The sequence below is a fragment of the Hydra vulgaris genome, chromosome 04, assembly GCF_038396675.1.
Source record: "Hydra vulgaris chromosome 04, alternate assembly HydraT2T_AEP".
Taxonomy (NCBI): Eukaryota; Metazoa; Cnidaria; class Hydrozoa; order Anthoathecata; family Hydridae; genus Hydra; species Hydra vulgaris.
The window spans coordinates 42,522,501-42,537,632 of record NC_088923.1 but is presented as its reverse complement, the minus strand read 5'-3'; the positions used below and the strand labels follow the sequence as shown (position 1 = coordinate 42,537,632).

The 15,132-nt window shown below is 27.2% G+C and overlaps 1 protein-coding gene across 1 annotated transcript in view; it reads left to right on the top strand.

The window, feature by feature from the left end:
- Window positions 1–347: 347 nt before the first annotated feature.
- Window positions 348–15,132, top strand: part of LOC105848435 (uncharacterized) — a 16,629-nt gene continuing 1,844 nt past the window's right edge. Inside the window, exons 1-4 of the mRNA XM_065794806.1 lie at window positions 348–483; window positions 12,371–12,736; window positions 12,856–13,172; window positions 13,751–13,781. Coding sequence (XP_065650878.1) covers window positions 456–483; window positions 12,371–12,736; window positions 12,856–13,172; window positions 13,751–13,781 — 742 coding nt within the window. The 5' untranslated portion in view covers window positions 348–455. The remainder of the gene's footprint in view (window positions 484–12,370; window positions 12,737–12,855; window positions 13,173–13,750; window positions 13,782–15,132) is intronic.

Genomic DNA, 15,132 nt, shown 5'->3' with positions numbered 1-15,132 from the left:
GATCTAATATGAAGCAGTCAAATTAAAACATTTGTTATCAGTTATTTTCTTATGCACCTTAGTTACCTAAACATCCAATCAACGTCTACTTTTTTGCGGAGACTTATGTTAATTAATATCAAATAGAATGTCAACATAAATGTCTTTCTTGTATTGAGTTACTATTTTTATATTGTTTCTAAAAGTTTAAGTTTTGCAAGTGGAGAGATTTAAGACTTTTATTTTGGTTACAAACTATGGTACAAATAAAATATGTCTTAAAAAAAAACAACTTTGACACACTTTTATAAATTAATTAGTTTTACGAATTATAACCCCTGACAAGTAACAATGCAATTAACTTTTTTTTTTTTCAAACTTTTTCAACTGGAAAAAAAAATTATTAAAAAGGATTTGTCTCTTCTTTAAAGAATTTACTCAACAAAACTCACTTCGCCTACAAAAGTTTGAAAAAAATGAAAATTCAAATTTGGATGTTTGTGTGTAAGTTTATATAAATTAACATTATAAAATATAAGACATTTTAACTTCGCGATACTATTTACGTTATGCACACGATACTAATTACGTTAAAAGTTATGTTTTAGATTTTATTTTACCAAAAAAATTATTTTTTATTCTAGATAAAAATTGTATAATGTAAATAAAATTCCTCGTAATTTTGTCAGCTGCTTGGAGGAAACAACACAATTAATTTGCTATTTTCTTTTACAACGTTTATAGTTATAAAAAAAATATTTTAACGCTTCATAACAAAACCATGCAACTTATAAAACTTATAAAATATAAACAAACTTTGGCTTATCCTAAATAAACGTTAAATCACCACGTTATTATATTAGCAAAACTAAAAAATAATTTTGATAGTATTGCAATGTATTAGTACGCATTCTCATCTCTCCGTTAGACTTAACGGAACGTTTGTCAAAAATTTTAAATGTTAAATTAAAAAGTTTGTTTGCTTCTCTATTATTAAAAAAATATTTTAAAACATTGTTTTATAATCGTTTAGTTTTGAAAATAGTTTTTGTAAAAAAGATTTTATCATTTCTTCACATTAAACAATTATGAAATTTTAGACTACACCTTTTCAAGATGTAATTGAGAACTTGAAAGTTGTAATTAAGAAACGTAAGATGTAATTTAAAACATGAAAGATGTAAATAAGAAATCGTAAGATGTAGTAAGAAATCGTAAGATTGAGAAGATAAAAGTTGTAATTGAGAAAAGTATAAAAAATACAAAGCTCTTTGTATTTTGAATTTTGTAGTCCTAATATACTTTGTAATTTACGGCTGAAAATAATAATATAATATCAATAAAATATGAAAAATCATGAAAAAGGCATTTGAGGTTTAGGCGGTAACTGGAAAAATCCTATTGGGTGTCAATTAAAACTTTCTTTTATTTTTGAAAAATTTAATTGAGATTTCAAATGAATAATAAATAAAACAAAAATAATTTATTTACATAAAAATTTAAAATTTAAACAACGTCATTAAAAATCATTGCGATATTCAGTTAAGAACCAACTTGGTTGTCTTCCATATTTAAAATCGTTGCGTAATGCGTGGTCGTATGTTGTACAGCGCATGAACAATCACCTCCCATTGTTGTATTTTTTGCCGCAGTAACAATTCTTTCTAAATACTGCATTTGTTGTTTCATAATCCCAGCACCGAATACAGGTGGAGTGCGAATATCATTTTTAACGTTTATTTTTATTTTGGACCAGATAGCTTCCACTGGGTTTAACATTGGGTTGTAGGGTCCTAATCGTAACAACTGAGCCGGTGAATTTTCAAGCATCCTTTCCGAACGAGCGTGACATAGAGTATTGTCTGTTACGACGACTAAATCCTCTAAACGATTCCCGGATGTAACCCACTGGTTAAACAAAGCCAACAACCACTTGTTACAAGAATCTGCTTTAAATGGTCTTCTGCGAGTTTCCATCTTGACAACATTTGTTGTTGATATAGCTGCAATCAAATGTATGTTTACGCCTTTTGAAGAAGGTGTTTTCATTATTGCTCTTTTCCCCTGTTTGGCACGTCCTTGCGTTTTTCTACAAAAAAGATTAAAATTTGTTTCATCTAACCAAACTATCTGATAACCATTTGTAATGTGTTCGTTAATGTTCCTAACCTATTCAGCTCTTTTTTGTTTGTTTTCATTACTATTCATTGTAGTAGGCTCCTTGTGCACTTTTTTAAATGAAAATAGTCTGCCTTCGAGGTAATTAGCAATTGTGGTTGTGTTGACGCTAATATTAAATTGTCTAAATATCCTTGTTTTAATGGCCACCAATGTCAACTGACAGTCACTTTCAATCCATGTTAATGTTTCTTTAATTTTATTATTGGTTAATTTTTTTAGTTTAAAACCACCTCTTCCAATAAAATTTAAATTTCCGCTGCGGACCGAATTGTATGTTGTCTTATATTTGACACCTAAAGTTTGCGCCAGTCACCCAATCGTCGTTTCGCTCAGCACATTCAATTACTCTTCTTCTATCATTCAATGAAGATAAAAGGAAATGTTTTTTTTCAACTTGTGCAGTTGTATGTATTTCATATCTACAAATTGGACAAGGTGGTTCTGGTTGTTCCAGAAGTGGTTGTAAACAAATTTGGTGAAATAAATGCTTGCACGGATTTAATGACAGACTTTCTATTCATAGTGTATTGACAAATAACACAACGATCTTTCAATTCCATTACTGTATTACTGAACTTATTAAAATGCATGTCCAAGACGTTCTTTTATAATGATCTTTAAGCTTACATTGAATTCGTAATTACAAATTATGTATTCTCATTTACGTATTACGATTTCTTAATTACAACTTTTACAAGTTTTTCAAATTACATATTGCGATTTCTTATTTACATGTTGGGTTTCTCAATTACATTTTAAAATTTCTTAATTACATATTGTGTTTCTTAATTACATTATGCTATTTCTAAATTAAGTGTTGTATTTCTCAATTACATCTTACTTTTCTTTATTACAACTTTCAAGTTCTCAGTTACATCTTGAAAAGGTGTATAGCTCCGTTAAGCTCAACGGATAGACTTGAATACGGCACACGCAAAACTTCTGTTTACCGATATTTTTTTTGTTAAATATATTTATAAAAATCAATATAATGGAGAGTGACCTAAAACGGGCCCCTATTCAAAAAGTGACAGAATCAACTAGCTGTAACCAACCAAAAATTATAAACAAAGTTATTTTAAAAAAATTCAATCTATGTTCTACAATAATATTAGAAAATTAAAGGTGTAGCTATGCCGTACGTTAAGAAATAACCGTTGAACAAAGAAATGCTTGGAGCCCATTTTCAGTGGAAGTAGCCTAAAATTTCAGTGGAAGTAGCCTAAAATTTCAGTGGAAGCAGCCTAAAATGAGCCCCTTAATTTCTGAATAAAACCTGACTATTAATCAAAAATTGACTATAACTGATTTGTAGATGATACATAATCTTCTGTTCATTATTCATATTAAAAATTGAAACTTTGAGTAAAGAAAAATTGGCAAAATAACTTCAATTGAGGAGTGGACTATCATTAATTGGAGGAGATATCATTAAAAGAATGTTTAAGACAAAAATTTGAAAATTGTGCTATTTTAATCTTATTTTTATTACAAATTGAAAAAACGTTTTATCTGGTTTTGCGTACCAATTAATTTTTATCTGGTTTTGATCGAAAATTTATTTCTAACTGGTTTTTAAAAAGGCTTTATGAAGTCAACTTGACTAGTGACGATTTTAATAATCAATATAGTTGTTCAAAATGCTTCTTTGCCTTAGAAAATAAGTAATTTTAATGTCTGATATGTTTATAGGATTGATAAGGTTAAAACTCAATTGTAACTGCTTAAATATGACTTTGATAATTTTTGTGAGTTTTTTGTGTGTGATTTTTTTCTTAAATAACGTCCTCTAGCTTTTTATAACGTTTTTAAAACAGAATGTTGATTTGATAAATATTAAATAAAATATGCGTCTTATTTTGCATCGACAATAATTTTTTTCAAACTGGTTTTGCACGGACTGAATAATTTAAGGCAGGTAAAATGTTGTTAAAATAGTGACAAAATATTATTCAAACTTTAAATATTGAGGAATTGTAACTTTGAACGTTTTTTCATATCGTAGCTTAGTGCGATGTTATTACGTGTCGATACATATATATTATGGCTACAATGCTAGCGATATCTTTACGATACTTTATTTATATATAGAATTGTCAGTTAAAGGTAAATACTGGGTTAAAAAACTACGTCTATGCAAATGGTTGTTGCACCAGCCTAACGGTAGATAAAAACGAGAAAAATAAATTTGTAAATTAAAAAAAAGAGAATGATTTTTCGTATAGTAAAAAATCATATTCAAATAAGAGCAAATAAAAATAAAAAGTTTTAATATTTTTTATAAGTTATAATAATCTTAAAAATTATGCCTTTATACTCATTTTTTTTTTCTTTTTTAAGATGTACGCAATTAAAACGTCATTTAATTTTTGTTTCTTTTATTTGTGAACATAGTTCTACAGCCCTTGGAATTAGAAAAAATGAGGTCGGCAATAATTTGCCGATCTTAATCTGTTAGTAATCGGCATCAGGTTGGCAAAAAAAACTGAAACAAAGGTTTTGCTATAAAAAATTAAAACAAGGCCGGTGATTTTTTGCCGACCTTAAGCACTTCTAGGTCAGCCGTTAGGTTGGCGTTGCCGAACGCCGACATAATTCTATGGCTGGATCTGTTATTATCTGAGGAAAAAAAAAGTTTAAAGGTTTCCGTTTTATCTATTTTTCAACATGAGGAAGAAAGGAAAGAAAAAATAAGCGCGTGAGCACATGTAGTATAAATTTTAATTTGTCCGAAGAAAAACTACGCATGCTCACGTGATTATTTTTTAGTTAGAGCTTAATAGGGTTTATAAGGGTTTTACTTGAAATATACTAAATTTTACTAATACGACGTACTAAATATTTAATAGGATTAGTCGGGGATTTTTTTTTGGATAAGTATTACATTCAGAAACTGGTTATATAGTTGATAGTAGAACATCATACTTTTATTTAGGGTTTAATTGAATTATTTGAGTTTTAAATATTACATTGTTAAATTAGCAGGGTGGTTTTTTTAAGTAATATGTCTGTTAAAGTATAAATTTAGAAATAGTTTTTTTTTAATTTTATTTACACAAATAGTTCTTTAAAAAAATAATCGCCACGAAAGGCAGATTATTTCATTAAACAGTTAACAATAGAAATGAACATCTCTTTACCAAATAAGTCAAAGATAAAAAAACGCAACCGTTTATCTTCTAGTGTATTCAATCATCTACTAGAGCTTTACAACCGCAAAGAAATATCTCGATGGACTCCAGGTATAAAAGACTTTATAAAAATTGATGGTAAAAAATTTCAAAAGCGTTACTTGTTACTTAAATTGAGGGAATGTTATGCCCTGTACGCAGAAGGATTTGATAGCGAGATAAAAATTTTCCAAATTTTGTGCACTTCGTCTAGCTCAAATACTCACATATTTAGAGAAGCCTCTTGAAACCTGCTGTTGTCTAATTCTTGAAAATTTTATTAATATATGCAACGCTTTATTCTCAAACCTTAATTTTGAACCTTATATCACAAACTGGTTAAACAAAGGGATTCTTTGCAGCCCTCTCACTCCAAATTTCCTCTTACTTTTATTTAGTTTTTATGGTAGCTGTCCTAACCAACCGAATGCTACCACCATTCAAAGAGTGAAACAAAGAATGCATTGAAGTCAGTTACATAAATTAGTACAAGACTAGGTTATTAGTTGTCTACAGTAGGGATCGATCAAACAGTCTTTGTAATAGTCAATAGTTTTGGATAAAATCAAAGTGTATTAATAATCCACCATCCATAATGTTATGTATTTGGTGGCGATAAATAGACGCCTGGTGACGTTTAACTAAATGGTGAATACGAAATTGAGGTAGCATTTTCAAAAACTCTGTATATGTTGCAACATATATAACATTATAAATACATAACATTATGGATGGTGGATTATTAATACACTTTGATTTTATCCAAAACTATTGATATACTCATCAAGAGCAAGTTCAAAGTGCTTATTGGAGTCAATCTCAAATAACAATCTTCACTGTTGCTGTTTATGGTAAAGATTCGAAAAATATGGTTGCTTATTTAACAGATAAAAATGACCACAGCAAAACATGCGTCAGTGTTTCCCTTGAATTAACTTTAAAGGTAATTTTCTTAATCAGTTCAAATTTTATATCTTTTAATTTTGTCTTTGAGGAATGCATAACAATTTTAATAAATTATTTAAAGGCTTACGTAATCAATTCAATTATTCACAAAGTAACGTTGTGGAGTGATGGTTCATCTTAATTTAAAAACCCCTTCATGTAAAATTCCTGAAGTATTGTCAATTAACACTCAATATTCCAACTTTCGAGTGGAATTTTTTTGCTACAGCCCAAGGAAAAAATCGGTGGGGAAAGAGGAACTTTTAAAAGAAGAGCATGGCAAAAGGTTAAAGCAAGACAAGTTATTATTTAAAATGCGTGGCAGTTTTATGAAGCTTTATGCAAAGATTCGACGTTAAATTTAATATATTTGGCTGAAAATGAAATCGATCAACATGATAGTCAGCTAAGTGATGCTTTACTGCTAGCAGAAAAGGTTGAAGATATACGACTTTACCATTACTGAAAAGTTCAGAATGAAATTTTTAGCATGAAATCACCACTATCAGTCGAATAACATGGCAAAGAAAAAATTGTTATTTAAATTTTAGTCTTAAATTTTGCAATTTAATAAAGTGATTTTTTTTTTTTTTAAACTTGTTGATGTTATTTTTATTTTTCTAAGGATAACTATAAACATTAATTAAATTGCTTATATATTTTTAAAAAACTTTGGCAATGCTAAAATATACCTTAAAAATACCTAAAATGTAATGCTATCTGATAGTACAATATTTTGTCACGACCGCGACGTCACGACCGCAACTTTTTGCTAGCTACCATTTTATTTAAAACATAAACAAACAAAAAAATTAAAAAATTGTGTTATAGTTAATATAACATCCTATAAAAAATAATTATAAAGATTACATTTTTTATTTGTTGAAAGTTTTCTACAAAAAAAAACAAAATTACCTAAACAAGTTCTGTTTTTGAAGGTTCTGATTATGTTCTGTGCCACGACAACGACTGATTTTATTTGACATAGCATAAAATTTACTGTAAATTTTTCAGATAGTAGTACGTGACCAAATGTACACATTACAAAAAAAAAAAAAGGTTTATTTAGTTCCTTGCTTATATTTTTACTTTTTGCAGTAGAAATTTCACGACCGCGATTATATGGATAAACCCTTAATATAGTGTTGCAAAGGTAAAATTTACCGGAAAATTTTCTGGTAAATTTACCGAAAAACTTTGAAAATTTACCGCCTGGTAAATTTTGAAATTTACAGGTAAATTTGTTTTCACTTAGTTGTATTTTTTTTTGAAAAAAAAAATACATTTAAGTGAAAAAAAGTTTCAAAATTTAAAAACTGTTAAAAAATTTTTTTTAAGGAAATTTACCTGTAAATTTTGAATCAAATTTTACCAGAAAATTTACCTCGTACCTAGTTTTATATATCGTTCAATAGTTCTAAACTACCTAATATTTGAAAAGCTTCAATTTTTTTTTGTTAATTTTATTTAGGTGCCCCAAAGAAGTCTTTACGGTCTTATCACGCCTCCTTCCCAACCGATGTCGCAAAGCTTGCCCAGAGGTGGGATTAGTGCAACGGATCCTTTGTTTCTGAGGCAAGTGCGCTACCACTTCGCATCGACTGCTACAAATATAACCCCTTTATTTAAGAAGGGTAGTAGATTTATTGCATAGAATGATAGGCCTCTATCTTTAACCTCTATTGTATGTAAGGTCATGGAATTCATTATAAAAGGCTGCATACTTAACTTTTTAGATGGTAAAATGTTATTGAACTAGAATCAACATGGATTTTTGAAACAAATCATATGTCACCATTTTAGTAGAAATTTTGGACTTACATATTATTTATTCCAAAATTCGTCCGTGGGTATTTTTTTTTAGATTTTGCTAAGGCCTTTGACTCAGTACCACATCGGAGATTATTGTTAAAATTATATACTTAATTAAAAATAACTTAATTAAAAAACATAATTAACTTAATTAAATATATATATTATATATATATATATATATATATATATATATATATATATATATATATATATATATATATATATATATATATATATATATATATATATATATATATATATATATATACAGATACATATAAAAATATATATATTTAAAAAACATAATTAACTTAATAAACATAAATAACTTAGTTAAAAAACAAGCCAGTATTAGATTCTTAGGAGTTTTTGTTGATGAGAATTTATCCTGGCTTCCTCAAATAAGATATATTCAATCTAAAATCACTAATATAATTGGTATGATGTATCGAGTTCGCTCATGTATCAATAAACAAAGTCTCAAACTAATATATTTGGACTAATTCATTGCTTCATCAGCTATGCAAACATAACATGGGCGAGTACGCAACCATCAAAACTTAATTATAACATTTGTAGTCTACAAAAACATGCTAGCAGAATCATTTACTCTAAAAATAAGCGTGAACACGCCAAACCTATAATGAAAGATATGAAAATGATGGATGTTTATGAAATAAATATCTATCAGCATTTAATTTTTATGTATCGATTCAATAATAAGCTCGCTCCTGCAAACTTTAATAACAAGTTTGAAATAAACATAAATGAAAACTATTATCTAAGAGCAAATATTAGTAACTCATATAAACTGCCTCAAAACTTTAATAAATATGCTGAATATAGCATTGCATATTGAGGACCAAATATATGGAATAGTTATCAAACAGGATTCAAATGTATGGCAAAGTCATTAAGTTCATTTAAGTTTCTAACAAAAAAGGAAATTTTTAAAATTTGAGAATCATTTGTGCTTAAAGGGATCACCAAGTAAATTTAATTATTTTTGTATTTATTTTATTTGATCTTTTTTTGATTTACTGATTAGCGCAGCAGTTTTATACCCATTAGGGTTTTTAATTTAATATCTATATTCCATTAAAAATGTATAAAGGGGCTCTATGAAAAGATTGCGATGACGCATTGTCATTTTCATCTTCTTTGAGCGCATGTCTGTTTAACTCTTTATTTTATAAAGATCATTGTAAAAAAGAACAGTTTTTATTTTTTATTGTATATACAAAAACGGTGCTTGTTGACAAGATTTTACTGACTTATTCGTTTCTACGGACATTTTTTTTTTTCTTGTATATATATGTTGATTATTTATTGTTAAACAGCCAAAAAAAAAAGAGTCATAAGGTATAAAAGGCAAATTATTGAAATGGGTTGCAGATTTTTTATATTCACACAAATAACGAGTTCTTTTGGGTGATTTTATATCAATTTAGGAATTTAGGAAAGAGATTTAGGAATCAAAATAAGATCAGATTTGAAATGGAAAACGCAAGTGTTAAACAAATGTAATAAAGAAAATTCCAAATAAAAAGAACATTTAGCTTAATAAACGCACAAATGACAAAAACTTTGTATAAATCATATATATGGCCATAATTAAAATATGCAAATGTAATATGGTGTCCGTATGTAACGGGAGATATTGAAAGTCTGGAAAGAATTTAACGCAAAGTAAAAAAATCCCTTGAGAATTAAAAGATTTATCGTTCAAAGAGACTTAATTAAAATGTATAAAATTGTCCATGGGTATGAGAAAACTCAGCGGTCAAATTTTACGTTTTCAGTTATTGATACCTGGGATTCATACACTTAGACAAAGGCATAAATTCAATATTGAACTTGTAACAATTTTTCAGTAAGACTTAAAAAATAGATTCTTTACAAACAGAGCTGTAAAATCGTGGAATAACTTAAAAAACTACAGATACCATTATCATTGAACTTATTTAAAGTTATTTTATAATCCATGATTACTTACAGATATGATTACTTACAGCTGCATTCACATTGGTGTTGTTGCAAGTGATGTTCACAATTAAATGCTTGTTTGGTGTTTTTTGGTTGTCCTCCTTTGCTTTGGTTGTACGGCTATATTTATAGCAACGGCTGCAATAAAATAGTGATAGGCTCTGCATGGATGCATTATCTCTGCCTTAGCATTGATATATTGTCATTATTATTATTATATTTATTATTGTTATTATTTTTATTATTATTATATTATTTATAACAAAAATTTTAAATATTAAATTAATACTTTTTAAAGTAAAATTATTGTGCTCATTTAAAATGAAATGTTTTAATTTAATTATAGATAAACAAAGAAGTCATTTAAATGCATACTGTCTTTTTTTGTTTTTCTTGAAATTTTCTGAACTTTTTTTAGTCTCTTTAAGTTCATTTTTCGAACTGGATGTGTCTTCTGTTATTTTGACTTTTTGACAAGTTTGCTCAAACTATATAAAAAGTTGTGTTAAAATAAAAACTGGTAAAAAAAAAAGGTTATTTATATATATACAATGGTTATATACATATACAATAAATGAAGAAAATAATCTATATGCAAAATAAATTTACTAGCTAATCCCAGCACCCTTGCCATGAAGGTTAACCATTTCATCTCGGCATCATGGCTGTTATTTTAAGCTTTAGAAATAATGTTGAGATTTTTAAATGGTGTCTGACGGCATTTTACAGTTGTGTGATTTATTATCATTAAATGGATGTAATTAACATCTACTCCCTCATAATCTGTCTTGCAAGTGGTATCAAATGCAACAAATGCAAACATATCTTAACTAAATAAATCTGACTATATATTTGCATTTTTCTTAAAAGATTTTACAAACCCAGGAAAAATAGTTCTATAGAATTTCAATAAATTTTTGAAACACATGGCCTATAGAAATTCTATTGAAATACTATAGAATTTCTATAGGATGTCTTAAATTTAAATTTTCTATAATTTATTTTATAGCAATTTCTATAGAATTTATTCTAATATTTATAGAATTTGCTATAAAACTTTTTTACCTATAGAAAAAAAAAACAGAATAAAAAGTTGTATAGAAATTAACAGAGATTCTATAGAAATTCTTTATAATTTCTATAGGACAAATGTTTTGAAAGTTTATAGAAATTCTATAGAACTTTTATTCCTGGGAACATACTGACTTATAAATTAACTATAAATTTTAAGGATTATTATTTAGTTTTTATGTTTACACAAATCTAAACTTTCAAACAAAAACAAACAAAAAAAAATTTTTTTGTTTTTTTTTTTGTTTGAAAGTTTAGATTTAATATATAATAATACCAAATAAAACATGAATATTATTAAATTCTTAATAAATATAAAACTGCTTACATTAATACAAGAGGCATTTATTAAAACCAGTGTTTTTATGTACAATATTAACTTAAGAAAAAGTGCATTTGAGGAATTCCTACAAAACCATTTAATGCGGCAGTAGAAAACATTTAGTTCTTAATTGTCTAAAAGAATAAACTTTTTCAAGATATGAAAGTTTCTCAACGTAGAAACAGACAGTAAAGATGAGTCAAGTGGCTCTGTAAAAAATTCCTTGCGCTCAACGCTTACGTTTTACATAAACAACAAAAGTATCCGAGACATTTGAACCATTTCCTGAAAGAATATTTTTAACTCAACAAATTTAGCTGTCTATTGCAAAGCAGCTGTTTCCGTTAAAAACTAGAGACTTTTCATTTCCATTTTCATTAGAAACTAGAAACTTTCATTCGAAACTTTCCATTTTCATTAGAAACTAGAAATTTTTATTAGAAACTAGAAACTTTAGGAAATTAAAACTTCCAGCAATCTGTAAAACAAATGAAAAGTAGGGACAAAATTTTCATTTATCATTTTTATGATACATAAACTAAAAATAAAAGAATAGCTATAATTACAATTATTTCATCAATACGTAACTAAATAACATATCGCTACGCGAACAGCCATTTTTATTTAAAAAAAATTCTTGGACATTATTTTATGTTGTTCGGCTTTTTTATTGTTTTCCCATACGGTTCCCAGACAGATCTCACCGAAAATGCCACTATGTATCCCATACCAGGTTACCGGACAAATCCCATACGGTATCCTTATGTATTGGTAGGCTGGGCAGTTTACCCCTGGCTTAAAATATATGTAGGTGAGGCAGCGTCTTTTTAGTCTCTGTAGACAATATGCTTTTGCTTATACGTAGCTTAAAGCATTCAAATAAAAATAATAAAATATTTAGATTTGACATGGATAATAGCAGAGAACAAATTGGCTTTAGGCGGCTCAACAAATTTAACAAATCTAACAAATTCAACAAATTCAACACCATTTTTGGTAAGCATGGCTTCTATAAACTCAAACCCATCTTCTAACGTTGTCGTTTCAATCTCTTATTCCATATCACAAAATGATTCAATTGCTACAATATCTGTTATACAACAAATCAGCTGCTTTTTTGAATTAAGCTACAGAGTAAACTTTACAGATGTTGTTTCTATTTTTGGTGGATTGAGTAATACAGAGGATAGTTTTTGTCAATTTTGGGATGATACTGCGAAATTGTATCCATACAATCAGACTAGAGAATATTGCACCGTTCATCCAGGTTAATTTGCATTTCTCAAAAAAGGTTTTTTGAGGTTTTAAATAAATATTTAATATTAAAAAAATGCTATCTCTTCAGTATTAAAAGCTTAGTTGATTTTTAATATCTATTTAATATAGGAAGCTTAGTTGTTCTTGTTGAAGTTTATGGATTACCGTCTGTTTTGGATCAGTATCAAAGTTATATAAACGCGTCAATATTGAATGGATCGTTGGATATTATGGATTCTCAAAATAATTCGTACCGAGCTGATAACAAATATTTTAGAGTTTATACTAATTTTAAGTATAAACGACAGGAATTATTTCTTCCACCATTAGCTTGTACAGATAATCGTTCTTACATCATTATTGCTGTTGTAGTGCCGATCATTGTAATATGCATATCTATCATTGTTGTATTTATTGTATTGTCCTCATACAAGAAGAAAAACAAGGTAGTTTTTTATCTTTTTGGTTTATTTTATAATATATATTCATACAAAAAAATGATATTCGTAAAACATAAACAATAATTAAGACATGGTGGACACGGTACATTTTTAAAAAGTATTTTGGACGTTTTTATTAGGTTTAAACCTAATAAAAACGGCCAAATAACGTTTAAAAAACCTACTCTACCCACTGAGGACATTGTTAATTGTTAAGGGCCTATTGGTACTCTTGTTGAGAAAAATATTTACTTGCGTAAAAAATTAGCAATATAAAATATAAATAAATTTAGTTAAATTTAAAAATTGTAACAATTAAATTAGTTAAAAATAAAAACAAAAATCACGTACAATAAGTTGAAAATAGATTGATCTCAAAAGATTATGGGGAATCTTTTGGGGTGAATTAAAACTTTTCAAAACTCTTTGATTCCATAGAAAAGTGCAACGGTATGCTATTAAAGATTTAAAGAAGAAAATATATAAATATATAATTAAATTTTAAACTATTTATTAAAGTTTCATTTTATTTTGGAAATTAAACATGTTTGAAAACAAAACTATTCTTTTATTTTCTATTTTAGATAGACCAAATAAATCTAATGGCGCAAAATGGTGAGTTGATGTTTTTAAGTCAAAAATTTATTTTAAGTTTTTAATATTTTAGTTGCTTAGTTAAAATATATATATATATATATATATATATATATATATAAATATATATATATATATATATATATATATATATATATATATATGTATATATATATATATATATATATATATATATATATATATATATATATATATATATATATATAAATTAGTTTAAAATAATCAAGATAAAAAAATTTTTTTTAGTATATATACTTACTTTTTTATTGTTCTCAAAACTAATTATGATATAAATAATGACCTAAAAAAAGCAGTTCTTGTTTCAAAATACAATAGCTATGCTAAAAATTTTTATTCTTAATTTTATGGGTTTCCGTAAAAAAATGTCATCAAAGTTTCAAGTTGTTTTATTTATTGCTTACTGAATTTGCGTATACATACATAACATACTTTTAGATTTTTCAATATAAAACAATTTTTTTGAAAAAAATTTATATTTTTTGTTAAATGCAAATTATGTAAAAAAAATGGCATTAGTGCAAAGCAGTTTCAAAAACTGAAATAAGTGCGAATCGGCACAAGTGTGAATCGACAAATGAGATATATAGTACATTTTTGGTTTTCCGTTACAAAAACCTCACAAAGGACGCAGATTGAAATATTTTGTTAGAAGTGCGGTACTATAGAAACGACAAGTTTTAATTATTAATTAAAACTTATTATTTCTTAATTAAACTTTTCTGTGGATATTTGCTATTTGGTGTATTATCTGTTTCCACTTTCAGTTGTTACTGTCTGGTATTGTTTTCAGTGTGTTTACTTTCAAGTTACCTTTTCTGGAAATTGTAAAAGTGCATCCATCAAAATTTGGCAATAGAAGTACCTAAAGCCGTAGTGCATGCGTAGTGCATCTTCCTTCTTTAAATAGAAATGTAGAGTTTAAAATTGATTTCAATAAATAAGAATACCAAGAAACTTCTGATGATACTAATGACCGTGAATATACTTTTGAACACTCTACTAAATAAGATTAGGCAATATTCCTGTGTAAAAGTGTCAATACTTGAGTGAGAAATAGAGTTGTTGTATTGATTCAACGAAAATTAAAACAAAAGGCATTTCTCTACCTCAGTGCATAGAATATCAACATCACGTGTTGATGACAATATCATGTGTTGATGTCAACATCATGTGTTGGGTTTAGCCTTAAAGCATTCAATTGACCGAGTTCTTGAAGGAAATACAACATCTCCTAATATATCATATGATTTTGTGCAAGAAGTCAGTGATACCTAAACAAATCTATCGACAAAGTGATGTAAAAAATAAAATTTAAAAACATCAAATGACG